The 27,551-nt window shown below is 40.0% G+C and overlaps 1 protein-coding gene across 1 annotated transcript in view; it reads right to left on the bottom strand.

Annotated features, from left to right (window-relative positions):
- Positions 1–27,551, bottom strand: part of NELL1 (neural EGFL like 1) — a gene marked incomplete at both ends in the record, with an annotated part of 289,446 nt that overhangs the window by 227,580 nt on the left and 34,315 nt on the right. Inside the window, one exon of the mRNA XM_082283926.1 lies at positions 16,159–16,329. Within this exon, the coding sequence (XP_082140052.1) occupies positions 16,159–16,329 (171 nt within the window). The remainder of the gene's footprint in view (positions 1–16,158; positions 16,330–27,551) is intronic.

Below are 27,551 nucleotides of genomic sequence, written 5' to 3'. Positions count from 1 at the left end.
CACACTTTTGCTTATCAAAACAAGGAGTAAACCATTTGTCAAGATGAAACAGAAGCAATATAGAAAACTGAAGGCTAACACTACATTTTTTTAAAGAAACAACAAGAAAGATCTCAAACCTAAGGACGAAACAGTGATATGAAAATTACAGCTTAAGAATGTGAGTACAGGAGTCAGAAGACTTCTTGTAATACTCCTAATTTCATTGCTAAAGTTTATTATCATTATCATCAGCCCTAACTCATCACATTTCATGAGCATGATACATTCAGTGCTCTAGGAAATTCTTCTGTCTACTATTTAATTAGGTCTATCTATAAAATTACCATGCTGAGCTGTTTTACCTGTCCGAACAGCAAAACAAGACAATGTTCTTTTAAAGCAGGTTTTGAGAATTACAGGAATCTTGCATGCACTGTATCAATAATTTAAAGTGTAAGTAGAGGCCTTCTGTCATACCTCATGCAAAACTGAACTACACAAATGCAGAACTGCTGCAAAATACTGAACGAGGAACAAAGAATTGACATGGTCCCTGAGCACGAGCTCCTTAAGAGCACGTGCTCTAAACTGCTCTATCATATTAGGAATTTATCTTTGTATATATAGCACAGCTTTATTCATGATTTCAGTTAATAATGCCCTCGCTGGAAAATTTCTCATCTCCTAAAAAGACTAGTTGATATTCAATGAAGAACTCTATTTCTGCTAATAGATAAAATCCCAGTGCTGACCAGGCTCAACAACACTACTTACTGAAGAATATTTCATTTTTATTCACCTGGCCTAGTTAAAGTTGATAAAGGAACTCTACAATATCTATCTGCAATTGCATATTAAAAAAAAAAATCAAAACCTGACATTGTTATATGACAGTTCAACAATAGCAAGTTAGGAAGACAAATCAGAGACAGGTTAATGTGGCTTATCTTGTCTTTTCTGATGATTTAACCTACGTGGAAAGGGCTGTAGTGACCTTCTTCCTAGTCTCTTCACAAAGTGTCATCAGTAAGACACGAAAGCTCAAGATTCCTCTACTGTTCTACTCTAATTCAAATTACATTTCTGAAGCCGGTACTTACCTGAAATTAAGTGCTTAATTAAAGTTAGTTTGTGCCTTATTCCACATACATCAACAAGGCCAGTTTGTTTTCTTTTCCACAGATGTGCCCATGAAGTAACAGTCTTAGGAGTCAAGAGAGCGCATGAGATGTAGATCGGTCCTTGATTATCTTTTTATGTCAAAAGATGTTCTGGTTGACACCATTTGATTTACAAACTATATGAATTTACTTTATTATTGTATACTGTTAAATATCAGCAAAAAAAAAAAAGCCCTGGCAAGTATACACACAACATATTGCTACTCCTGTAAGCCCCTCTATACTCTTGGGAAATTGAAAAGGTCAAAAAAGCACATCCGTTAAAAAAATTTAAAAAAAAATCAAAACAAAACAAAGAAACTCCAAACAAACAAAACAAAAAAAACCCCCATATTAAGCTTCCACATCAAGCTTCCACATCACTCACTTTCCCTTACTTGACTTTCTGGGCTGAGGTGTGTCACCTTCTATGGCTTTATACCCATGTGACCAATACTCTGTATTTGGCATATGTATAGCTAAATTATACACTTCAGCTTATGAAGCACTGGTCTAGAGCTCCTTGGAGACCAATTTCCAACACATTTGGCTTTGATACCAACACAGAGAAATGCACAATACACTTCACAAGAAAAGGAATGCTCAGAAAGAGGGCTCAGGGGAACTGTGGTCACTAAAACTGCTGCAGACTGAATAGCCCCTCCAACATGAGGAGACCCAGGTCTCCAGGTTAATGGAAGCTCTACTACGTACTTCAGGCTTTCAGATTTATGATTGCTGCACTCACTTTCCAGGAGAAAGCTTGATTTGCCCCTACTTTGTGCCAACATATTTCAAAGAAGCTAAACCATAGAACCTGGCTAATAGAACAATGAGCCAATCCTACTGTCTTGAAACACTCATACTCAGAATACATTCACTAACTATAGCAAAATATAGTAAGAAAAACACCTGTTAATCAAAAAATACCCATTATATTCTCATGGTTTGTATCTGTATTTCTACCCTATCTGCACGCTTTGATTAATTAAGCATTCTTGTGCAATCACCAGAAACACCTCTCTTGTGGACACATTCCAAACAGGCGTCTCTGCCATAATGAGCACAATATGCAGAAAATAGAAAATCTATAAAATAATCAGTGGATTCCTGAAAGGAAGCATAATTAAAATATTTGCATCCTAATATACACACACATATCTTGGTCTGCATAGAGGAAGAACTTCTCTAGAAATCAAGCTCTGTTGGACAAGGAGACAGCTCCCTTCCACATACTCAATATAAATTATTTTTAGCATCTTTGTACTGTGTAAATATACAATGGTATAAAGGTATATATCTAATACAGAAAAAAAAAGGGAAATACCCTTATTTTGTACATGTGCAGACTGAAACATAGACAGGCTGATTAACCAAGATCACAAAGACGGAGTCTCTGCCCAAGATCTAAGCCTTTAGACTGGCCATGACTGAGGCTTCTTCACTGCCTCACACACTGGGTCACACTCCCTCTGGAAAAAATGTGACATGGAATTGTCTCTTGCAGTGGAGATGACTTCTTACACACAACTTTCACAAGCAAAAGTTAACACTTGAAGAGTATTTCCACATTTGTGGAGATGCAGCTCTACGTCACACATACAGTATTTGCCATGCCAGAAGCATTTTTGAAATTGCTGCAATATTCATGCAGAACATGAAAATAAACTTTATGTCTGCTCACATCCGGATACATCAGCCAACATGGACTGATCAGGAGGTGCCACTGCCTAAAATTCTGAACCATAAAATAGACTGCAACTCAACGGTCACTACAAAGCACCACACCAAATCATGAGGTCTTCAAATTCTTCCATGTCTAAAATATGAGTAGGTTACTAAAATAGGAACATGCCTTCTTCTGCTTGCAGGTTGCATATGAAAACCCTGAGATTAGCCCAGCTGGTTAGAGCATGGTGCTAAATAACACCAGAGTTTAAGGTTTGATCCTCTTATGGGCCATTCACTTAAGAGCTGGACTCCGGTCCTTGTGGGTCCCTTCCAACTCAGAATATTCTGTGGAATTTGTGAGCACACACAGCCCTGAACTGCATTAATCAGGCTTAAAACAGAGATTTAGACTGTGAGGGTATAAAAGCCCAGGGCTTCCTTTTTTTGGGGTCCCTCCTCAGAGGGAAGCTATAAATTTCCATGTAGAAAACAGGTGTTGAATTCATCACACCCAATTTTAAATGTCTCAAAAGTTCATACCTACAGTGGAGCTAGTTCTCTAGGCTCACTTATTTCATGAAGTGTTTCTAGGGTGTGATTCATCTCACAGTAAATGAATCACTCTCTGAAGGCCCCTCCAACAGCTGCACAGGAGCCCCTCCTGACATCAGGGTGAATCATCAAAACAGACTTTTGCAATTCAAAGCCTGATGCTCAAAAATTACACTCTCTTGCAACCATTCATTACCCTGTATACATCCATCTGGATCTTCAGATCCTTTAAATGTACTGAAGGGTATAGAAAAGTTCTGTTCATGGCAGTCTTTGAAACAGCACTCTCAACTTCTGTAAAGAAAGTCAGAGGAGAGAAGGAAGTTCCCCGTTTTGCATCAATCTTTCTCCTAACCTAATTTGCAGGGGTGTTGACCACCTTTGACCCTTGCTATCATCTCCAGCTGAGCCTGCAAAAACGTAGTACACCTCTGAAATAGCGAGGCCTCCTAACACAGCCCATTGTATAAAAATAATCAGCAGCTTCAAGCAGTTTGTCCAACATGTTCTCTGAACCCACCTGCATAGAGAAACTGTTTGATTGATTGTATCAGTTCATAGCTTTAAGGTGCAATATTGGCATTTGTCTTTCTATCTGTTCTTCCAAAGAGATTAAGAATTTATTCTAAAAATAAATACTAGGGTATCTTTATGTGTTTCTCTTTCAACCCATTTTCTATATGCTTCCCAATGAAAATGTGTCAATACCAATGTGATTGGATTTTCTCGATAGTGCTTACAGATAGGATGCATTATTTGACATGCCTTCAGTTCTGGAAAAACTTTAACTGAATTATTCACTCTGTTTCCAGTGGGTTTTTTTCAGAAAAATAAACTTCCCAAGAGAAATTTTGATTTTTTTGGTGCTATCTCCTCTGCCATAGTATAGGAGTTCACAACCACTTAACAGAGGAAAGCAATTTAGATTAAAATCTTGGAGTATGAGGAAAGCCTTTTCTTATTAAATTCTGAATATACAATAGTAACTGCCAGCTATTTAATCAAGTTATTGTACAGCTTTCAGAGAAAAAAAAATAGGTCTCCAGTAACAGCATATGTTAGGTAAAAGACTCAAGAGTGCATACTCAGTTTATGTTCTCTTCAAGGTCTGTCACCCACATGATTTCATTGATTTTCCTGTATAATCACAGAGAAAGTTAATGTACTCTATTTTTCATTATTCATATTATATATTTCATTATTCATTTTAATTATTCCAAATACAAATCCAAATTTAAAAATAAAAATTCACCTAAACAAAATTCTATTTTAAAAATTCTCCTTTTTTTCATTCAAGAAAAATTCAGAGTAACTAACAAAATGGAAACGTCACAAACGCAAGTGACGATGGTTACAACACATTTCACCATCAAGTTTAGGCGTTTATTCTCCACACATCAATTGAGTAAGGGTGAATTCACAGACATATTATCTGCCTGTGTGGGGCTTTCATTACAAAATATATCATGCTCTTTAGTTTCCTATAAATAGATCCATGAATTTGATCAGCATTTCTTAAGCACTAAACTAAAACAAATCATCATTATCGACGCAAAGCAGAGGACTGAACCCATTATATGACGCAGCAGTGGCCCCATGAAGGACAGAAATGCATCTGTTGCCTCTATGGCAGCTTTCATCTGGAGAACCTGAGGCAGATTGCAACACCTTTACAAACAAGGTCAATATTATGAACTTTTTTGCAAATGACAAAACAGATACAAATGGTTCCTGACAACAACAGTGTAAAGAGTGTCTATGCCCTAACAGCCTGTCTACAAGGCTGCAGTGTTTACCCATCTTCATATAACAAAAACAGCACTTCTGAAGGTGCAAAAACCCCAGAAAATAGGTTGAGCGAGACACTAAGCAGAGTTGAAATTTGGCCATTTGTTTAGGGTTGTCAAAAGTTGCAGAGAAAAAAAAATAGCCAAACTATGAGGTCAACTGTATCTTACATGTGATGGATCCAGAGCAGGGATTTTAGTGTCAAGACAGCTGGTTTGATACCCAAAAAGTTATCACACTTCTCAGCTTTGGCAACTGCTGCTTTTGACTAGGACAGAGTTCATTTTCTTCAAAGCAGCTGGTATAGTGCCATGTGTTGGATTTGTGACCAAAACAGTGTGCGTACCACACCCATGGTTCTACCTGATGTTCAGCAGTGCTTGCACAGTGTCAGGGCCTTTTCTGCTCCTCACACTGCCCCACCAGCAATGGGGCTGGGAGCACACAAGAACCTGGGAGGGTGCACAGCCAGGACAGCAGACCCCAGCTGACCCAAGGGATACCCCATGCCATACCACATCACACTTAGCAATACAAGCTGGGGGAAAACAGAAGGGGGATGGGGATGTTAGGAGTTATGGCATTTGTCTTCCCAAGGAACCACGATGTGAGACAAAGCCCTGCTTTTTCCAGGAAAACAGCTAAACACCTGCCAGCTGATGGGAGATGTGAATTCTTTATTTTGCTTTGCTTTACCTGTTAAATTGGCTTTATTTCAACACACCTTTTCCCCCCTGCACTTTCATCCTTCTGAATCTCTTCCCTGTCCCACTGCAGAGGCAGCAGCTGTGTGGTGCTCAGCTGCCTAACAGCACTAAACCACACAGCAACCTTTTTCTTTCAGGTAAATCTGAGCTCAATAGCATGTGGCTCCTGGCCCTGGCATTGCCCATAAAACTTGTCCATAATCTACAGGTAGCAGAAGCACAAGAGCAGTGTCCTTGTCACAGGTTTTGGTGAAGATGATGATTTTTGCCATATTCAAAAGAACTTAAGGTCAAAAGAATTCTTCCTCTGAAGTGCTGAGGTGAATGTCATCTACATATACAGACTTTTCTTATAAAAATCAGTGTGCACAACTTCTATGGATTAATGTGAATTCAGGACTTTAAACATCTCTATAATAGAGCTGAGAGCTACATAGATCAAATGCCACTTTTCAAACAAATATCTGACTCTCCAAAGGCATTTTAGCATCTCTACCAGTTGTGAGTAACTATTACTATCTGGCTACTGGAGCATAAAACACATAGCAGTAGGGTTTTTATGGTGCACACAAATATCCACTTGTCATGGGTTAGCAAGCATAGTCCCGGAAGTTATGTTCTTGCAAAGGGGTGATTACAGCTTCCTCTGTGACCTGACAGAAACAGTAGTGAGTATTTTAGACCAAACCTCTACACCACTACAGTCAAGGAGACAAATATAAATGAGACAATACTAAAATTCATAGGGTCCCTAAAAGACACCCTTTAACCTCAGCAAGCTTTGAAGCTCAGGTTCTAAACCAGAACACTGAATAAAGCAAACTGTTAACAAGAAAGCTAAAAGCACAGCACACTCCTTTGTTACCATACCAAATATCATACCAAAACCCCATCTCAGATGAACCAAATGTTCCAAGTACATCCCAGATGCAAAATATCATCAAACCAAGTCTAAGCAATTAAAAGCACATTCTAGAAATAAGAGGAACAAATTAATTCAATGGGTTCTTTCAAGATATAAAAAGAAGAAAAGCTCCTCTCCCACAAATTAAACAAGAAACCCTTAGAGCAAGATACATCTGAGACAAAAAAACTGTATTAGAGTATCTGTGAAACAAGTAGTAACCAATTAAGCCTATCTTACATCAGAAAGCAAAAGAGGAAGAATGTGCATCAAAATAATGGCACAAAGAAGGTTGTGCAGCAAAACAAACCCCAAAATAAAATTCTGCAAGAACAAAGAGGTAAAACCACAATTAAATGGCTTGTTCCATCTTCATTTTGTCATGAAAAAATAAAAAAAATCTAAGATTGCTTTTGGGGTTTGTCACAAGGCATTTACTGAGTGAGAACTGGCAGCGCTGAAACTTTGCTTCTATTTCACCTGCCTGCCACATAAAGGGGTATGCTGATCCCTGGCCCAAGACCCGCAGCACACGGATCTTCACTCTGGCAGTTACAGCAGAACCTGAGGCATGATAAGCTTTTACAGCTTTGGAACAGCCCCTCTTCACAAAATATATGCAGCCTTTGTCTTTCCTTTTGTTTTTCCTTTGTCTCAGGCTCCTCTCAAACCCAAAGTTGATTTATCTAGTACAATAAGATAGGTGCAATTGTGAGAAGAACCAGGCTTTTGATTTCAACTCTTTCTGCACTGCTACAAAAGATAAATTTAAAATTCAGTCAGCCACAAGAAACCTTTCTACTGAACAGCTTCTTCCCCCCTTCCAAAAACACATCTGCTGAGAAGTTAATTGCTTTACAGTGTATCTTGTCACAGGATCATCTCATCAAGGGGTTCATGTCACCACTAAAGGATTTGTATATAATCATAAAATAACCTCATCCATATTCCAGAGCCAATTTGCTGCAGTGACTGAAGGCAACTGCAGGCTGAGGATCGCTCGCTTTGCCTTTGCTGCCACAGTCATGCCAGCACCCTGGTGTTGTCTCAGCACTGCGCAAAGGCACTCGGCTCTCCCTGGAGCTGCCACACCTCCTCCCCATTAGCCACTGCCTCTGTAACACTAAACCCATGGCCTCATTCCCTGTTCCTCAGTTCTTCCTGCAGGTTCACCAGATAACCCACACCTCCCTTTTCCCATGGTATTTTCCAACTGTCCGGTTTAGTCTTGGTTGTTTGAAAGGTGACATTACACTCTCTCCACTGATAACTAATAAATAACTAATTGGCCATGACTGGGGAGGTGTATGAAACATACAGTAAACATAGAACAAGCCATTATATTGGTTATGAAATTAAATTTAGATGGGAACTGCCAGCAGACAGGCAGAAAAGCACTCTGCAGGGACAGCACATTTCTCACAACATCTGACACACTGGGGAGGTGAAAGCATGGTTTTGCTCTAGTCAGTGAGAGTTCCCACTGCAGACTGCACTGGGTTGTCCCCCAGGGATACTGCATGGCACATCTTTCAGAGAAGTTTAAGGTAAGTAGCTGGTGTGACACAGAAAAATTCATCTTGGGCTGAGAAAGTCTGAGTTGCCTTAGTTGGCACAGTGGTAGCTATTCGTTATTTGCTTTCACTGTTGATGTGCTGAAGAGAATGTCTCTAAATTTGCAGCCCAATTAAGTAATGCAGTTTCACTGATTCTTTCATTTACTGCCTGGTCTCAGATACAAGGACAAGTTACAGGACTGGCAATTACATGTTACCATGTTCCTGTGCCGAGGATCAAACTACCATCTTCCTCCTTAGTGCTTCTTCAATGTATCATTACATTGGTAACACAGATCACAACAAGGATTCTTCATATCATTAAAATGTTTCAAGTGGAAGCCTATGCTAATATCTGACTTTTTTTTCCCATTAAAAAAACCCACACCACCAAAAAACTACACCAACTAGCTCACTAAACACTTACCTGTGTAGAAATGGAGCATTCCTCAACTCGCAGAAACACCTCTCCTTCTGAAGCATGATGCTGGACTGCCTTTGCCATTCCCTCAGCTGGCACATTAGCCAAGCAGCTCATGCCCACGGCACAGAACCAGAAACTCTGTTGTCCCCACACTCAGCACTGACCCTACCTGACCACCTTACATACTGCAGGACCATCCAAACACCACAGAGGCCTGGCTGGACCTGTTCACACACCACTGCTGCTGTGAGCCTCGTGCCACTGCCTGGCACCCCAGAGCCCCACTCGGTGTTTCCAAGCTTTGACACCTTCCACCTCTGAGCAGCCTACGTGCCTCCAGCTCCTCACACCCAAGGAACAAATGTGACTGATCCTGCACCACAGCCCTTAAGAGTGCTGTCAGTTTTCTGTCACCAAATCATGAACTAGTGAGAACTGTCAGGTTTAAGAAATGCAGTCAAGCAGTCTCTACGTCCCAGCAGTCAACTTGAGGATTTTGTAAAGATTGGATTCCTGAAGTAATTACCTTCTGGGTAACTGTGCTAAAGTGCCAAAGGAAGACACCTCAAGTATTAAATCCCTTCATAAAACTCCGGGCTGGTTTCACAGATCTCAACAGTCTCCGCCCTGTTTGCCCAATCGCCCTCTCATGCCCCACCACACTCAGGAGGTTTCAGATCTTGTGGAAAGGCTCTGTACTACTTGCTATATGAAGACTCAAATCTCAAATCTGCTGTTAATAGTTCAGAGGGGTTCTCACCTGCTCTTTGGCAAAGACCTAATGTTTTTACAAAAGTATTTAACTAGAATTATGCTATCATTTTCTCAATTCAGCTCCAGTATTATCCTATGTGACTTGCAGTTCTAAACTCCAGAGTTTAGCTAACCACTTCAAATGGAAGAGTTCATTTATTTCTTAGATCTCAGTTAATCTGCCTGGCTGGAGCAAGATAATTGTTTTTACAATCCGAAAGGAAAAAGCTCAAAACATTTGCTTTATCTGGTTTACCCTTAAATTACTATGACCACCTCTCTGTCCATATGACCCCCACACCAACAAATAAAAAGAAAATAGAGCCAAGTAACAGGAAATGTCTCCTGAAAAAAATTCATAGAAAAATATCCAGATATATTTCATATGCAAGCTAAATTTTCAGAGACTGCTCTTGTAACTAACCACACCAATTTAAGGGTTTATTTCTTTTAACATTAAAAATGTCCACATGTATATTGGACCAATGTAGAAATACTTGAGAATTTAGCCACACACTTTGGGAAATTACTAAATTATCTGAGGCTTCCCAGTCTTGATTTAAGATCATTCCCTCTACCATTATCCATCCTCTCTCTCTGACACACCCAGACCATAAAAATAGAAGAAATGCAAGATGCTAATGGTAAAGCACAACACAATATTCCTGTCCTATTGAAGCCATCGACTTGTCTACCTACATTTACAATTCACCACAAAGCACCACAGGTCCCCAGTTCTGACTTTGGGGGCGGGCTGGAAAACAAAACCAAAAACCTTTGTTGAGTCTATATTCAGCAGTAGTTGGGCTTTGCAGGTATCAAACTCTGGATCCACAGGTCCCTAAAACTCTGCCCCAAGCTCCTATGGAAGACCGTTAATCAAACTCCTGGAGAATCACTTCTGCTCTTCTTCTACCGACATCAGCAGCAGCTGGCTCAGCTCCCAAAAGGAGCCCAAAGCAGGTGCAGATTCCATGCTGGGCAGGAGCTTTGTGAGGCCTCTCTGCTGAAGCTCAGTGCCCAGGTACCTTTACAAGCGATTGCTGCCTTCTAGGGGTGGTCAAAGGCTCTAAGGCAGGCACAGATATGGATTGTTACCATTTTTTTTCTGTAGTACTTTTTCAGCACTTTCATAAACACTCATGCATTCTCACAGTTCTCTCAATGCAGTATACAAAGGAGTTCAAATGATTTTTTTAGGATAAAAAAATAAATTTTCGTTGTAATTGGGGACTGGATTAAAACATATCATTCAGGCTTTGGTCACACCCGTCCTATGGTTCTGCTGATGCATTAGCTATTCAGTGAAAAACCCTGGCTATTTAAAAGCTTCTTTAAAAAGAAAATAATGCTGAATGTATCTTCAACATTTCCTTGCAGTTAACTGCAGTAACTGTAATGATAGAGACTGATGGCAGCTGATGTGGTATGCCAGCTGGAGATCTCTCTTATGCTAAAGAGTTTACAGCCCTTCTCCCAAACAAAAGGGAAAACTGGTAGGTGAAAATTAACTTCCAGTCCACAATACCACAGATCTAAAGTTGGGTGCACCCATGATGCACAATTACACCACTCTACCCAAGCAGCCATTTCTCTGACAGCTTCTGCTACAGCTTGGAGAGCAGACAAGCAATCTGGGTCACAAACTCATATTCAAATAGCAAAACTAAATTACCCAGCTGCATAGCACTGCCACTACGCCATTTTCCCTCTCAAGAGGAATTGTTTTACAGTAACTAAAGCAGCAAATCCCTCTTTTAAATACATCCCTTAACCTTCTTTAAATTTATTACACTTTAATTAAAGTCATAGAACTTTGTTTAGATTAGTTGAAAACCTCAGGTTGGCAGCCAGGATGTCTTATTTATAAGAACTCAGAGGTCTTGGATTCCCATATTTGGGGGATGTTACTTTAATTTATTTATTTTTCCAATTAAAAAGTTCTCACTGCTCATGCATTTTTTATTCCCTAATGCGCTGTTCTAACATAAAAGAAGCAGACAAGATGTTTTTTCAGTTGGAGACTACTTCCAAGCCTGCTCCAGTTTTATAATCTATTCTCTTATGCTCTTACCAACCCCCTCCATCAAACAGCTAAGAGTATCCATCAAAACCACAGGCTGTATTCACAGCAAAAGGCACTCCAGCACAGATTTTCACTGAAGAACATTAATTTTTTCATCAAAGCGCCTTTCTCCCTTCTATGCCCACAGACAGAGTTCAAGTAAAGGAATATGGATACTGTCTGAATAGGTGAGTACCTATGGTTGGTGATAAAATAAAAGAATAAAAAAATAAAATACCTTTCAGGCTTACCTCTCCAGATTAATCAGACACACAGAGAACAACTTGGAATCTCTATTTTGCAAATAAATTTTCAATAAATACATTTTGATACAGTACCTGCCACCTCATAAACTGTAGGCTCCATGCTATTCCCTCACTCTTCTCAACACAATTAAATGCAACATATTTCTGTGCTGTCACTGTCATAGGGGGCAAGCATCCCAGGGGACAGTCAGGTGCCATGGGAAACAACACAGACTCTACAGCTGAAACTAATTCCCAGAGAAGACAAATCAGATCTTGCAGGACTTGACAGCCTCTAGGGGTTGCAAATCTCCCGACAGCACAGGCACGAACAGAGGCCCAATCTGGGAAGATGCACGGCAGAGTTTATTTGATCATACACACATGTATATATAAATATTTATTAGTACCACTGGTTATTTAAGGACAATGACACAGTTGCTTGAGCTGAATCTAAACATTCTCCAGAAAATCCCTGACAACTCCTTTTTGCCTAGAGCAGGGGGGCGCAGATCTTACCAAGAGCAGGAAAGTTCATTTCCATGTTACTTTGAGCACAGGTTTTACTTGTGCATCAGTAGTACATTTATAATTAATGCAGTTTTTTCGTTTTTCTAAGCTTTCAGAACCTTACTGAAATGTTCAAAGCATGCGAGCAAGTGCACTCGTGGCTTCTTACGTCAGTTTTCTGAGACACATCCCTGGCTAGAGGTTACTGTCTAGGCCCAGCACAGAAGCTCTTCAAGTCAGTGAGGAGACTCCAGTGACATTCAACAGGTTTGCAGTCTGGACTTTGAAGTATCTTTCTTCTCTCCCATGAAGATGGGCCAAGAAATCTGGGGCTGTTCAGCCTTGAGAAGGCTCCAGGATGACCTTCTAGCACCTTCCAGTACCTAAAGGGGCCACAAGAGAGCAGGAGAGGGATTCTGGACAAGGAAAGCAATAGGACAAGGGGAAAATAGCTTCAAATTGAAGAGGGATGGGTTTAGATTAGATAGTAGGACGAAATTCTTCCCTGTGAGGGAGGTAAGGCCCTGGCACAGGTTGCCCTGAGAAGCTGTGGCTGCCCCATCCCTGGAAGTGTTCAAGGCCAGGCTGGACAGGGCTTGGAGCAACCTGGTCTGGTGGAAGGTGTCCCTGCCCATGGCAGAGGATTGGAACAAGAGCATCTTTGAGATCCCTTCCAGCCCAAATCATTCTACGACTCCTGAGTCAGCAGCTCTAAGCTCTAACATCCAACTCAACTACAATTCCCACTCCATGTTCTTGAAGGAGCACTAAAAGGAGCAAGTAAGAGCAGCAGGAGCTGATTTCAAAAGGACATGTACTTGGGCAAATAAACCTCCTTTGATACATATGCTTCCCCCTCCATATGACACCTCATTAGAACAGAGGCAATTGCACTGTTTTAAAGGTGATGCTTTAAAGCAGTACAGGCTTTTGCTAGTTCTCAAGTACTTTTCCCTAGCCTATCCAGGTCTGAAGAACCAAGCTGACTTTGAATTCAATCCAAACGATAATCAAGTACAAATGTCAAAGCAATTTTACAAATCAGAGTAATGTAGGCGATAGGGCTGGGAAGAATAAAAGTAGATTTGACTATCTGTTTACAAATTAAAAGCTTTTTCTCCAATGCTTTCTGATCAACTGCATTTTTTGGAGGCCAGAGACTAGCTTTGGGTATCACAGCATGGATCCTGTAGCAAAACTAGGTTGTGACTGGATATTCTTCCCAAAGCAAACTCTTGCAGTGCACTCTCAGGTACAGATTAACTTTAATAACACATTAGCAAATCGCTCGCTCACAAAAGCCGTCCAAATATATAACACATTACCACAGCCCTAAACAGAAGTAGTAATGCATTTATGCAAATTCAGGCATGACTGTAAGGAAGCAATGTTGCAAACCCCTAAAGAAATACAGTAGAAATTAAAGGGATTCATTTTGGCAGTCCTTTTTTTTTTATTCTTTTCCCTTTTTGCTTTGCTGGCAAAAACAGTAAACAAAAAGCTGAGAACTTCTTTAACTAGGGATAGGTACACAGGAAGCTAAATTCTTGTTCTGATGACACCGAACCTCTGCAGGAGGTGGGACAGGTGAATATATTGATTGCACTCATATCCTGTTTCCTCTTTTTCATTCAAGTCTGCAGAAGCATCACTTCTCACCGGGCATCCTGCACTCGGCCAAGAGCCAGACACCACCCCAGCCTAGAATGGTGGTGTTTACATGTAGAGTCCACAGCTCTTCATGCTAGACTCTGTTCACACTTTCAGCTGCAGCTTCCCTAACACTAACATGAAGAAGGCTTAGGGTTTCCAGTAGTGCTCAGAAGTTCCCCTCATTGACTTGCTCTTTATTTTCACAGCTTCGACATTTACTGCATTGTCATAGGAAAATGGCAAGATGAACAAGACTTTGACTTGAACATGACTCCTTTTCTGAATGCAAAAACAGAAAAGGTTAAGATATAATCAAACTAACACCAACATTCACAAAATTCTCTGATTAACTGAACAGTGATGCCACTGCTGACTCAGGAACTTAGAGACTTTCTTTTTTTTTCCCCCTCTCATTTAAACTTCTACTATGATCTGTCCTCAAGTCATGCTTTCAGAACTATTTCCATTACTTTTCCACAGGAGTTGTCATAAAACACCACGAATACACAGCCAAATAGAGACGTCTCGGTATGGATTTATGCTGGAAGAAACCTTAAGATGTACCACCTTAAGGGACACGGTTAGATGGATCAGCCCTGTTTAGGGCTACCTGACAGAGATGGCTGTACATATCTGTCACCTCGTATGACAGCACAGCTCATTCCATAGTTGTATTTATCTATTTCTGCCTGTTACTGTAGAGAAAATCAGGTCACAACCACAACTCTGTGCAGTTCTCCTGTCCCTGGATAGAATTCTGCACCAGGCAGTCGTTTTGTGTTGTCTTCATTTTACATTCTGTGCAAGAAAGCAGCCAGCTAAACAATCTGCTAAAAAGGGTCTTCCTAAAACACATTTGCTGTTCATGAAAAAAAAAACCAAACAAACAACTCAAAGTAGATAACAAAGAACCTGTCCCAAAACCCAGTAAACAAAAAAAAAGGGCATTCTGTTGAAAACAAAGAAATAGTATAACAGATAAACAATGGGAAGATAAATAAATCAAATTACTGAAATTCAGACAATCTTTGCCAACTGTAGATTTCATGCCTCAATGAAATTAAAATTACTCTGAATATTTAATTGCTTCTGAGGTCGAAATAAGGTCCAATAAGCAACACTCCTTCAGATTAGGTTTTTCAGTAGTTAATGGAGTTACAGAAAACAATTGTAACATTCCTCTCAAAACAGTATCTCATAATTACTTGGGTCAAAATTTAAACTTTTTCAAATGTTCCAATAACTGCAGACTCCTATAATACTAATCTAACTTTATTCTGCCTGTCTGAACGAAACGAAGACTTCTGAAAAAATATCTGCTATCATCACCCAATCCATTTAAGTGACACGATACCAAAATGCATTTGCTGATCCTCTCACTGAATGCGAAGGATATTTTTTTCATTCATTTTGGTGCAATAAGGTACAAAAGTAATGGCTTGTTTTCCTCATTCATAAAGACTATTTTGAAAGTCCCAGTTTCAAGCTCTCTGAATTTCCTCATCAGGCACTATGTTTGAAGTCTACAATACATTGTGAGATCAAGTCCCAAGGCAAGAGAGATTCTAGGGAGGAGAGATTCTACGTTTGCTGTTTTTCATTTCTTGAAATCCTGGCAATGTGCCATCTCACAGTCTTCACAACTTCTAATGGAAAAGACAGACAGAATACTCTGCAGAAAATAAAAAGCACTGGTTCCAGACATGCAAAAAGAAGCTTCCAAGTTTCTCAGAAGTTTCCAAATGGGGCAGCATGTGGGAAAAAATCAGTAAAAGTGCACTGCCCGATTATCTAAAATAAAATTAAAATGTCTCTGATGTGTCTATCTAGTCTCCAAGTTCTCAGGTATGCTGAGTGAAGCAGTTCACAACAGAACAGACTGCACACCCATCCATCACACTTAAATGCAATCACTGGCAAACGTAACATCAGCTACTGCCTAAATTACAGAGATGCACTTAATACTCCCCAGTCAGCAATCAACCTTTTCCACATTTGTTCATAATCACAATGAATTGTTCCATTTTAATACTTTGTTTTCCTTTTCTTATCCTATTGCAGTTTAGCATGCTTCTTGAACGAGGTATTTATAGGGGGAAAAAAAAAATCTCCTTTTCCAATTTTATTCCTGCGTGTAAGTAGAGATTATTTTTTAAAGAAGTATAAATTAGAGAAGATATTTTCTTACCTGTTGCAGTCCACGTGGAGCAGAAGATGGGATGCACTAAGTGACACAGCAATCTTATGCCACTGTCCATCTGCCAGGCGGTACGGGAACACCTCTGTTCTTGTCTTCCCATTAAACCTGTAGTGATACCTGATCTCATCCCGCAGGCCACTGCTCTCCAGTTCAAAATAGCTGTATTGAAAACATGAAGAAGAATCAGTTCCACTTTTGGATATAATCACTGTCTCTGTCACTTTTTTCTTAATTGATAGACTTCTTTAAGCAAACACCACAATCTAAAGAGGTTACTCAGCATGGATTAGCTACTAATTAATTTTTTTAAAAGAAATAGAGAGGTAAGACTATACATTCAGAGCAGTACAAACCCAGCAATACTAATTATATGAAAACAGTTCAAAGTACCACTTGTTAGCCCAGGAAACTGAAGTCCTCTTTTCACCCATAGAACAGGTGCAACTACAACAAACCAAACCTTATTCTTTTCACCAAAATATTTTGTATGACTGCAGGCTTTGTAAGAAAATGAAAAATAAAGAATGGCACATACATCACTACCACAAACAAATAAAAAGCCATTAAGGTAAGAAACCATCAGGGAGCCATTAAATTTGTATTTACTACTTGCAAATTCAGTTAAAAAACCACAACTGTTTATTTTTAGGACTCCCCTATATGCAATTGTGCTTAACTCATTTTCTGACTTTTATTGTTACTGCCATGATTGTTCAGCTTTACAAGGGAAGGACAAAACCTCCTGGCTGGATTAGGTGTCTCCACATCTGGAATAAAGCATCCAACAATCAAAACTTTCATACAGCTGTCAGAATCACAGGAGAGCTAACAAAGTGTGGCTATTCACTGGCCTCACAGGGGTGTGGGGGGAGCCAATTCCTTCTCTAGGATGAATTCCAGGGCACACTGACAGTGTAAATAGTGACGTCTCCTCTTTGACCTCACCAAGTATTTGCATCATACTGAACCTTTTTCCTGCCAAAATGAAGCTGTGTATATAGAAACAGGGTGATGCAGACCTCCCTTTGTAGTAGAAATAGCTCTACAAGAAAGTGAAGATGTTAGATTGTCCAGATAGCCCTTTGCCCCATCTACCTCCACAGCGTTATGTTTCCCCTATTGGCCAACACCAATTTAAGATGGCATTTGAGAACTAGGTGCTGATTTGGGGTAGGGTGGGGAAAATTGCAGGAATGAAATCCACTTCCAAAAAATAAATGCAACACAAACCAATAAATATTGGAGTGCCAATTTTCATTTCCCCATAAGCATTTTACACTGCTTGGCAGTACACAGGCCCTAACAGCCGGTGTGCACAAGCACTACATGGGGGTTGTGCACTTTTTCAAGGTTAGATCTTACCAATGAAGTTGAAGTTTTTGAACATAACCAAAAAACAGAGTTCCTTGGGAGAAAACTTATGAGATAAAACACTAGCTGGAAACATGTGCAAGAGATCACAACAGGCTGGGAGGGGGAACACAAAGACAGTAAGTCTTCACCAAAAGTGAAATTCAAGCCCTCCTCCATCCTGCCAATGCCCTGTCATCGTATTTTTCATGCAACATAAAAGCATTATTGGGTCACATGAATCAAAGACTCAAGCAACAAAGTGAAAAACACAAGGAGGTAAAGGCAAAACCAACACTGAATAAAAACACAGCAGGCAGAGGTACAAATAAAATACATGCAGTACAGAGTGGAAAAAAAAAATCAGGCTTCTGTTGTGAAGGAACTGGCCTGTTCCATGCACATAATGGCACAAGGAGGGCAGTGAAAGAGGGGTTTTCTAAATAGTGTCGGGGAATGTTGATTAATTACAGCCAATTACACCCATTAAAATACCTAAATTACATTCATCACACAAAATCTGGAGAAGATTTATTACTTTATTTTGATGCTCGGTAACAATATAGTCAATATCCAGAAGATACTGCTGCTGGTGTTCCCAAGCCATAAAAGCGCTAGCACAAGTACTGTCAGTGATGTCATACTTAAAACATTTTGTGATTTCCATCTGCTGTCACAACACAAAAGGAAGTGAGACAGAAAACTTAACAAAAAAATAAATTGAGGGAGAGGTACATAACATTCTAGTACCTCACCCACAAAGTATTTGTGTGTACATACATATATATATACAGACACACATATATATGGTTGATCACAGAGGCTTAAGAGCCCAAAAGCAAGAGAAGCAAGCTCCTGCTGCAGGAAGCAAATTGCTTACTGAGGTCATTCTTCATAATCTCCAATAGCCACAGAGCTAATCACTCTCCACACAATGATTTCTTTGTTAATGTAAAGGCAACAGTGCAGCCCTGGAAAGGTCAGTCAGATACTGCACTTAATCACATCTGTGCTCTGTTATTTGTACAGCATAGGGAATTGCAAAGCTTCTCACCTGACAAGCTTTAGTGTCAATAGTTACCTCAGGACTGAGAACAGCTGGGTGCTTAGGCATCGAGCTTGTTGCCAATCTCCTGACTAATTTATATAGCACACAACAGATTACTTCAAATTTCATGTAATAGCCAGTGCTAACATTTTTATACATATGCACCTAATGCAGTAAGGACCTCAGGACTGTATTAAACACCATGTTTTACCTCTTCAGTGGCAGGAAAGGAGGGTGACAGACAAATTCTGCACCTATTCTTCGTCACCCTTCAACAAGTGCAAATCCCAAACAGTTACACACAGACAAACATCAGTAAACACCAGTCAAGAATATCCCAGCAGCAGAAACTAGCTGGGTTACCCCAACACATCTCTCTCTCAAGTATTTAAAAACACAAGGCAATGTAAACCAACACTCTTGCATTGATTTTACTTTTTTAAGATGCAGAAATTCACACTGAGACCTTGATTACACACACACTCCATGATGTTCTCAGTTCAGAAGTTGTCTTTTCTCCACCTGAATATGTCACATGCAAACAGCTTTCTAAGCAGCAAACATCTTTTCTTTCCTCCTTCCACTAGACTCTGGGGGAAAGAAGCCTCTTCCAAAGCAATGACACAAAGGCCATTCACTCTTGGAAATAAGTGCACCTGCTCTGTTTCGGAGTTCTACACTGCAAATTGGGGAATGGAAGACGAATGAGGGGGAAAACAAACTCAGGCATGAAATCATCAACCAGTGAGAAAATAATTAGTCAAGCCAGAGGAAATAAATGGATTTTTTTTTTAATCGCTATCTCATCTTCAATTTCAAATGCCATTGCACAAGTTTTTATCTATGATAAAACAACAGGTAAAAATGGGGAGACGGGAAGTTAATAGAAGCTACCATCAAGAGACAGGAAAATGAACTGATGTCTAACAGGTGTTTTGAAGGTACTTTCCAATATTTTGTTAGGAACTGAAAGGATTAGAAAGAATCAGCGTTCCTGAAAAGATTGCAGCATCTGGCACCATCTGAATATATGTATCACCACTCAGTGTGAACTTTGAACACTGCCATGAGATCCATACCAAAAGCCCAAGAGAGATCCCTGAGTATTGTGACAATCTCTGATTCTGCATCACGTCTGCATGATGCCTGTTTCAGCCAGTCCTACAGATAGGGTCCTGCTACCCTCCTCCAGACCATTTTCAAGGAAGAAAGGTGCGAGACAGCAATCTCCTTGTCAACTTCTTAGCACTGAGTGATGGTTTCTTGTTTTATTTGTTATTTCTCAGCAACAATTTATACTTTCATATGTTTTAAATAAGGCATGATCAAAAGTTAACATGTATTTTGACAGATAAAGTTCTCCAAATGCATGTATTAAGAAAGCTTGTGTTTTATGAAATAGCAATACAATTTGACCTTGGCTGAAATTCTCCCACTAGGAGAATTTCCCTATTTGCTAAGCATGTAAATTACTGCTGGCTTCTTTTGTACAATTATAGAATTCAAATGCTTTTTATAGGTCTATCTGCAGTCTCTCATTCAAATCCCAGTGTATAAGAGAAAAACATTGCTAAATTCAGACTGATTTTATGCATATCAAAAAAAAGTTGGGATATTTTAAGGTCATGCAATGTACTTCACAGGAGGACAGTATTATTCCACAATTGACTCAAGATGTTTTACAATTCTTTCAGATAGTTTTTGCAACCCCTATGTACCTCACACACAAATATTGTTAGGAGAGGATAAAGCTTGACACAGTTAGGTTTCATGACTTTTTTTTCTTCCCCCTTTCTTTTAGTCACCAGCATAGTGACTAAACCATACATTTGACTGCTCATTCCACTTCCAGATCAGGAGAGAAAGTATACTTTCAGTTGGAAACGCCTGCTGTGGATATAATGACCAAAAAAAATTGTTAAAGTCACTATCAATATTAAATAAGAATATGTACGACACCTGAAGGAGAAAAGGCAAAGTATTTCTATAAGGTGAGTTGGCTTAATCCACCATCTGCATTAAAGAAACATATTCACCTACTCATCATCTCAACCCACAGAAGTGATCTTATCCTGTGGCAAACACCATCATGTTTCATTCAAAGATTTTACTGCTGTCAGATTATGCAAGTGGCCAAAGGAAGGACAGCTCACAGACTATAGCATCCCAAGACACAGCCCCAAGAAGAACTGTGGGATAGGTGTCCTCCAGAATATCCTTAAGGTACACAGCACTTTATTTTATTTATCTTTACCAACCCAACACCTATCAGCAAACACTAAAATATCCCACAATGAAGACAGCAGCACAATCGGGTAAGCAGATTAAATGCTCCTATAAGAGCTCTAGGAACTAAAGCAAAACTACTTTTTGCATTCAATTCTGGCAACCATCCTCCTTATCATATTCAAACATAAATAAAGCAGAGTTATCATTCTAACTTTACAACTTCCGTCATCCTTGATCAAGTGCCAAATGAAGCCCCACAGCCTCTTTCAAGGAGCAGCACCAGCACTTATAGCAGATGCTCTTAGAGCTACTGAACAGATGTCCCAGGGCAAAGCAGCAGGCACAGATGGCATCCCTGCAAATATGTACAAACTTGGGGTTGCCATCTAGTCAAAACATTGTGCATCTGCTTAACATTGTATGGGAGAAGGTCACAAAACCACAGGAGTCCAAGGATGGAAGCTCCATTCACCTTGCACATGCTGCAGCAACACGACAATGCCAGGCCTCTCAAATGCTGGGGAAAAAAAATCACTGCCATAAAAAACAAACTGTTACTGCACAGAAACTTCTGGAAAGTATCTGTGAGTCTGGCCAAGGCACAACTTCTAATTTTTCTTAATAACAATGCAAATTCAGGAAAAGTCTAGAGATCCATCATTTTGATGTCATCAGCTAAAAACTATAAATTCAGCAAGCTTCTGCACAAATCAGTCTATCTGGACTATGTTTGTGCACATAGCTTTTTCATTTCACAGTAGCATTGTGCTATTTCATGATAAAAATGGCTTCAGGCAAGACTGTGCTTTAGCATCTTTGTAGAAAACCTTCTTGCTGCATTTAGAGACAGGCAACAAATCTGCATCCATTATCACACAGATTTCAGGATTTTCAATCTACAGAGATTTTGTGATGAATCACGGGCCATTACTCCTCTGGCCTTTTGCTGTCCCTTACCACCAAGTGAGTCTGTGTGCACAGTGGGATACACTGTGCTGGGTGTGCTGCCAAGCAGCTCAGTCTGGACAGCGACATGAAAGTAACTGAGATCTTGTTTTAGCAGTCCTCGGTGCAAAGCAAATCAGGCAGGCACTGGGCACTGTGCTGCAGATAAGATGGCAGGCATCTGCCCCAGGCACTGCCCCTGTCAGTGATGAAGCCATGGTGAGGAAAAGCAGTGCCTCTGAAAGAAAAGATACATCTCTTCAAATGAAAAGAAACACTTACTTTGCAGTTGTCACCACAGTTCTGTGTGGATGCAAAACTAGAACAAGTTACAGCTGTCAAGGCAAATATTTCAGTCACTTCCATGGGCACTGCTCTTGTACCCTAGTTACTGTAAAGTGACACTGCAAGATCCCAAGCTCTGAGGCATTAAGCATTGTGAAACACGGAACTTTGAAGAAATGCTCTTAACATGCTCAAGTGCACAGATCTACTCCTCCACCACATGTGCATCTTGAGGAATACGTTTGGTGCACTGTAAGTCTCATGTGGTGCAACTGTGAGTGCCAGAGTGGCCCTGGATGGTAAGACAGGAAAGCTTCCTTAATATCCATACTTACAAACCATCCAATGCTACTTTTTACAGCTGGTTTAAATAAAGGCAGACCCAGAGGCTGCACAGCAAAACCATACATGGCATATCATCGCTCATGCAGCACTAAAGACTCACTGCTGTGGCAGAGATTACACACTGATATCACCAAAGTCAGACTGACACCAGGCAGCACAAAAGGTGTCGTGAACAGAAGGATCACCTGTGACAATGAAATATCTTGCTGAAAAATCAAATTAACTTTCTACAAAGGGAAACACAAAAGCCAAATCCCGTATATTGACCACCTACTCTATTCTAAAAGTATTCCTTCTATGCAAGCAAATCCAATATAACCAAAATGTAATACTAAACACTTTCAAACCTCTCAAGTAAAAGCCTGAAAGTTCAACATCACTATGCTACTGACTACCTAAATAAGATTCTTCCAAACATTTCTATCCTTTCATTTCAAGGAAAAGGAACTAAATCCAGAAAATTAAATGACTTCATTTTTCTGTTCAGACCACTCTGAGAACAACAGTAATTGTGTTCTACCAGCCTAGCTTGAAACATTTAACAATAAACACTCCCACACGGACACCTTCTATTAGTATAGAATATTTATTAACATTTTGTCTATTGTTCCACACATCTTCTACATGGCAGCTGGGCACGCAAGCTGCAAGGCATTAAGCATTTATGATGTGTTTGTGTACCTGCAACTAGGCAAAGGTCATCCTAGTAAATTTACTTCCCTCTTTGATCATATAAAGAAAAAAGTAACCCCAACATCTGCCTGCCAGGTAAAAGACAGCTGGACTCAGAGCTGGTACAAAGCAGCTATGTATTTCCATGGCATGTGTTGTAAGGATTGACCTTAAGCATTTTTGTTTCCATTTCATAAGTCTAAAAATCTACCTTCACCACAGCTGCAACCTGCCTACTATCTGAAAAAAAGCCTGGCTTCTCTCCTAGTCCTAATAAACCAAGTAGGCAGTACCACACTGCACCTAAAAATAGTACAGCATCTTTGCAGGCTTCAGAGCTAGCACAGCCAGCAGGACAGAAAAGAGTATCACCTGGAGTAAGGTGAAGTTATGACTCCTTAAATGTACCTCAAAAAAGTCCCAACAAATCCACACAAAAACAACAGAAAAACCACCCTCACATGAAACACTGTCTTAACTTTACTGAAAAGTAACCTGACAAAAGAAAATCTTCATTCCTTGGCATATTACCACTCCAAAACCAAGTCGCCTTGTACACTCACATCCTGCAGTTCTATCCTGCAGGGGTCCTTGCAGGGCTCATCACCCACAACTCTTGGCCAAAGGTTTGTTTCCCCAGTGGACCATTTGCAATCCACAAAGCATTGGTTTCTGAGGACTTTCTGTATGGGGGCTGGCTACGTTTTAAGGCTAACCTGGGACTCTGAGCTGGCATTAGCCCAGGGATCTTTGTGGGTATGTGGAAGTCTAGAGATGCCAGTGTGACCAGATAGCCCCCAGCAGAGCTGTAACCAAAGCACAGCCCTGTCCAGTTCCACCCTCCCTCATGCTCATCACTGCAGCAACAGCTCAGCTCAGGGGATCCCCAAATCCACAGTCTCTAAATACCACATTTTAATAAAACAAGAGGATAACGGCTTTTTAGACTAATGAGGTCTGCCACCTGAGTGAAACTACAGTATTTGAAAACAAATTACCCTAACTGCGGTGTCCTTAGAAGAAAGGTTCTTCCCTCTAATCTCTCAAATTCAGCAGCTTTTCAGTGATTTCTTACATTATGACAAATTCCACATGTTGCAAAATGTGGAATATGCCAAAATCATGTTAGGTCTGGACTGGTCAGTATTCTTTAGATACTTTAAGTTGGCTAATTAAGACTTTTCTAATCAGCAAGAAAGGGCACTTAATCAGTGGAACAGTCACCATGCCTTAGTGAAGAGCATCCTGGAACTAATAAACTGTAAGGATGTAGTAAATCAATATGTCCTCGTATGTCTATTTATACACTGCCAACTTGGCAAAAAACTCAAGGTCTGTGCATCCCTTAGCTGAACTATCTCCATTATAACATAAAATATCACACCTATAGGTCAAAACGACCCCTTGCCCAGGTGAGCACCCTTCCCATGGGCATGCACACAAGTTAGCTGTGACTACAAAACTTGTATGGAAACTACTAACCAGTAGTAATAGAGGGGCTGTACTTGGAAAGTTACCAACTCTGAACTTCTGTGTCTAAATAACAGTGTGGAAAGTCCTCTTGGTGTGCTTGGTTTGTGTGAAACCACCGAGCGCCCAGGCTTGTGCGGATCTGAAACAAATAACTGATGTCGCTCTCAAGTATGTAATTATTGACTTGTTGCACACTGGGTAACACACAACAAACACATTTCTCCTAGATTCTCAGGAAAAAAAAAATCTTCTCCTTTGCCCTCTCCCAAGGCCCAGTACACGTCTGCTCCATCCGTATGCCCTCAGTCCCAGGCAGCCTCCACTTTCTTCCCCGCCCCACTGCCACACACTGTGGCAGCTTTCCACAGCCAGCAACCATCAGGGCAGCCAGCCCCCTCCCTGGAGGGGAGTGCCTGGAGCGAAGAAAGCACACAGGCATCATTACAAAACTGCAAACAAAGCCCAAAAAGCCAGACACATCACCCAGACTACCGAAAACCATGCAAATGAACATTAATAACATGTTGTAGACATCTAACTGTCTTATTAACTAGGGGAGTTACATTCTTAATGAGCAGCCCAAATTCAGCAGATAGTTTTCAGAAAGTTGCATTTAGTGGAAGTTTGAGACATTCTGGTTCTTTGCCTGTATCAGAAGGTCATAAACAATCAAACAGAATAACTCAGCATGTCGGAGCAGACTCCTGGGGGACCCACACATCCTGCTCCTGGCTGACCATAACATTTCTGCACTGTCCAAATTCGGGTTTAAAGAGTTTCAAACTGTCAGCCAGTCTCCTCCAATTGCCAACGTGGTCCAATGAATGTGTTTCAACAGCTGGTTATGAGCAGCATGTTAATGCTTCAGAGAGACAACAATTGTCAGCCTAGTGTACATAAAACACCTGCTCTCAGCAGGAAGCCACAGGATGGAAGGTAACTCCTCCAGTAGTAGCTCCTCTCTCACAATGCTTAAATCAGTGGAAGATTTATGTAACAGCTCTTCTTCACTTTACTCTTTTGTGTACTTTAACCCCAAGAACAGGAGCAGGTGAGCACAATTCTATTCGCATTTGCATCTCTAAAGACCTTTTGAGAAGGAAAAAAACATGTAGATGCCGCACATATTTCACATCACCTCATTCAGAGAGGTGGAAGTAAGGCTCAATCTTTATATGCTCTTTACAGCTTTCCATATTAGCAATTCAACATATAAATATTCATAAAGATGTGCCCTTTACCCTAAAAGAGAAAGGTTAATGGATACATCTGCAGAGTTTTTCCTTCCCTTTCTGAATCCTGGGCATCTTGGAATCCAATATGTGTATGCCCATCTTCCATAGAGTAATCTAAAACATAGCAGGGAGTAAATCCAATTTTTCAGGTTTACAACTAGGGTCAGAATTCACTTGGCTCAAGCTTCTTTTCATCAGCTAGGTTTCAGTGAATTTAACTAGCTTATTACCCCTTTGTGGTTTTAATTAAACATATAATGGCCTGGTAGCCTTCCAACTGTTATTTGTGAACATACAGCTTTCTATCTGCTCCTCAAGAGCCTCAGGAGCCGTTCACGGTGTCACCCGGGGGGAAGTACCAACAATGGACTGGAGTTCCATGCCTGTTTTACCTCCCTACCCAAAACTGACCTGCAAGGAATTAAAGCCTTTTGCTATGAGCCTGACACATTTATCAGAATCTCCCTGAACATTTGTATCAACACAGCTTGCTGCTACATAGTGAAGGGGCAGATTTTCAACTCAGTAAATCCGTTTCACTATAGCAGTACAATCAGCTTACAGATTTCCAAATATTTGGCATGGCATAAAGTTCGGAAGTTCAGGTCCTAGACATAGGTTACAAGCATATTTAAAAAAAAAAAATCAGAAAAAAAAATTTAAGTTTTTAATGCTTCCTGTAAGAAAATCTTTGAAACAATCATCTTATGACTCAGTCCTTTGTTCTATAATGGTGAGATCTTCCATTATGAAACACTCTTCAGAAAGAATGACATATAGGTACCTGAACATTCTTGACATATTTCTCCAGATGCTGATCTTGACCAGTGGTGGAGAAGAACCATCAACCTGTCCAACCTATCTCAAACCCAGAGAATAAACAGCTTAAAGGCAATGCTGATTCCATCTAATTTATGTTCTTGGGCTCTGGACCATGCAAGGCCAGAGCAGGTAGGGAGCAGGCAGAGAGCTTCAGGTGAAACTGTATTAAATCACTGTTGAAACGAGGAATTCATTGGGGGCGGGATTTTAGATATCTTGATGGCCTTTTCTAAGTGTTTTGGTGGTCTAAAGAGTCAAAGGTTGTGAGCAAAATAGCTCACAAAGCTCATCTAGGAAGAATTGGCTAGCATAATTCTCCAATCAAGAAAATAGTTTCTACCTTCTGCATCCCCAAGTCACATGTCTGTCTATCCTACACTATTTTTTATCATCTCTAATTTAGGAAAGAAAATATAATCTTCAGATTTACCACTATAGTCCAGATAACTATATACACAGACTGCATAAACTATCAGACTGTCCAATTAGAACTTACCTGTGTTAATGAAGATTTCCATTTTCCAAGATTTACTTTAATACATTCAAAGCATGAAAACAAAGTCTTTATTATCATTAAACTGATTCAACAAAATGTTAACAAAGATGCATTCTCATCATTGTAGTATAAATCCTGTCCACCAAATGATGATATAAATTAACAGCAAATCTCTAATTGCTAGGAAATATCCATTTAGAATAACAGAATAGTATATCTAAATTACTGACTCCGAGAAAAATGGTATTAACCTTATTTTATTATCTTCAGCTTAAGAGCTCCATTCTATTGAAAAACAGAAACCTGCTAAAACTTACTGAAGAAAAGAAATTTAAGCCGGGCATTCTATGCATTACTACCTTAGGACAATCATCTCCACTACATCAAAAGGCAGAATATATACACACACCTTTTCATTGCTTGGAATAACATCTATTTCTCATCTATTAAATCTGTGCACAACAAAAAAAAGACATTTGCC

This window comes from Coloeus monedula, assembly GCF_965178545.1.
Source record: "Coloeus monedula genome assembly, chromosome: 6".
Lineage (NCBI taxonomy): Eukaryota > Metazoa > Chordata > Aves > Passeriformes > Corvidae > Coloeus > Coloeus monedula.
The sequence above is the reverse complement of the archived record's forward strand: the minus strand, read 5'-3'. Positions and strand labels throughout refer to the sequence as shown.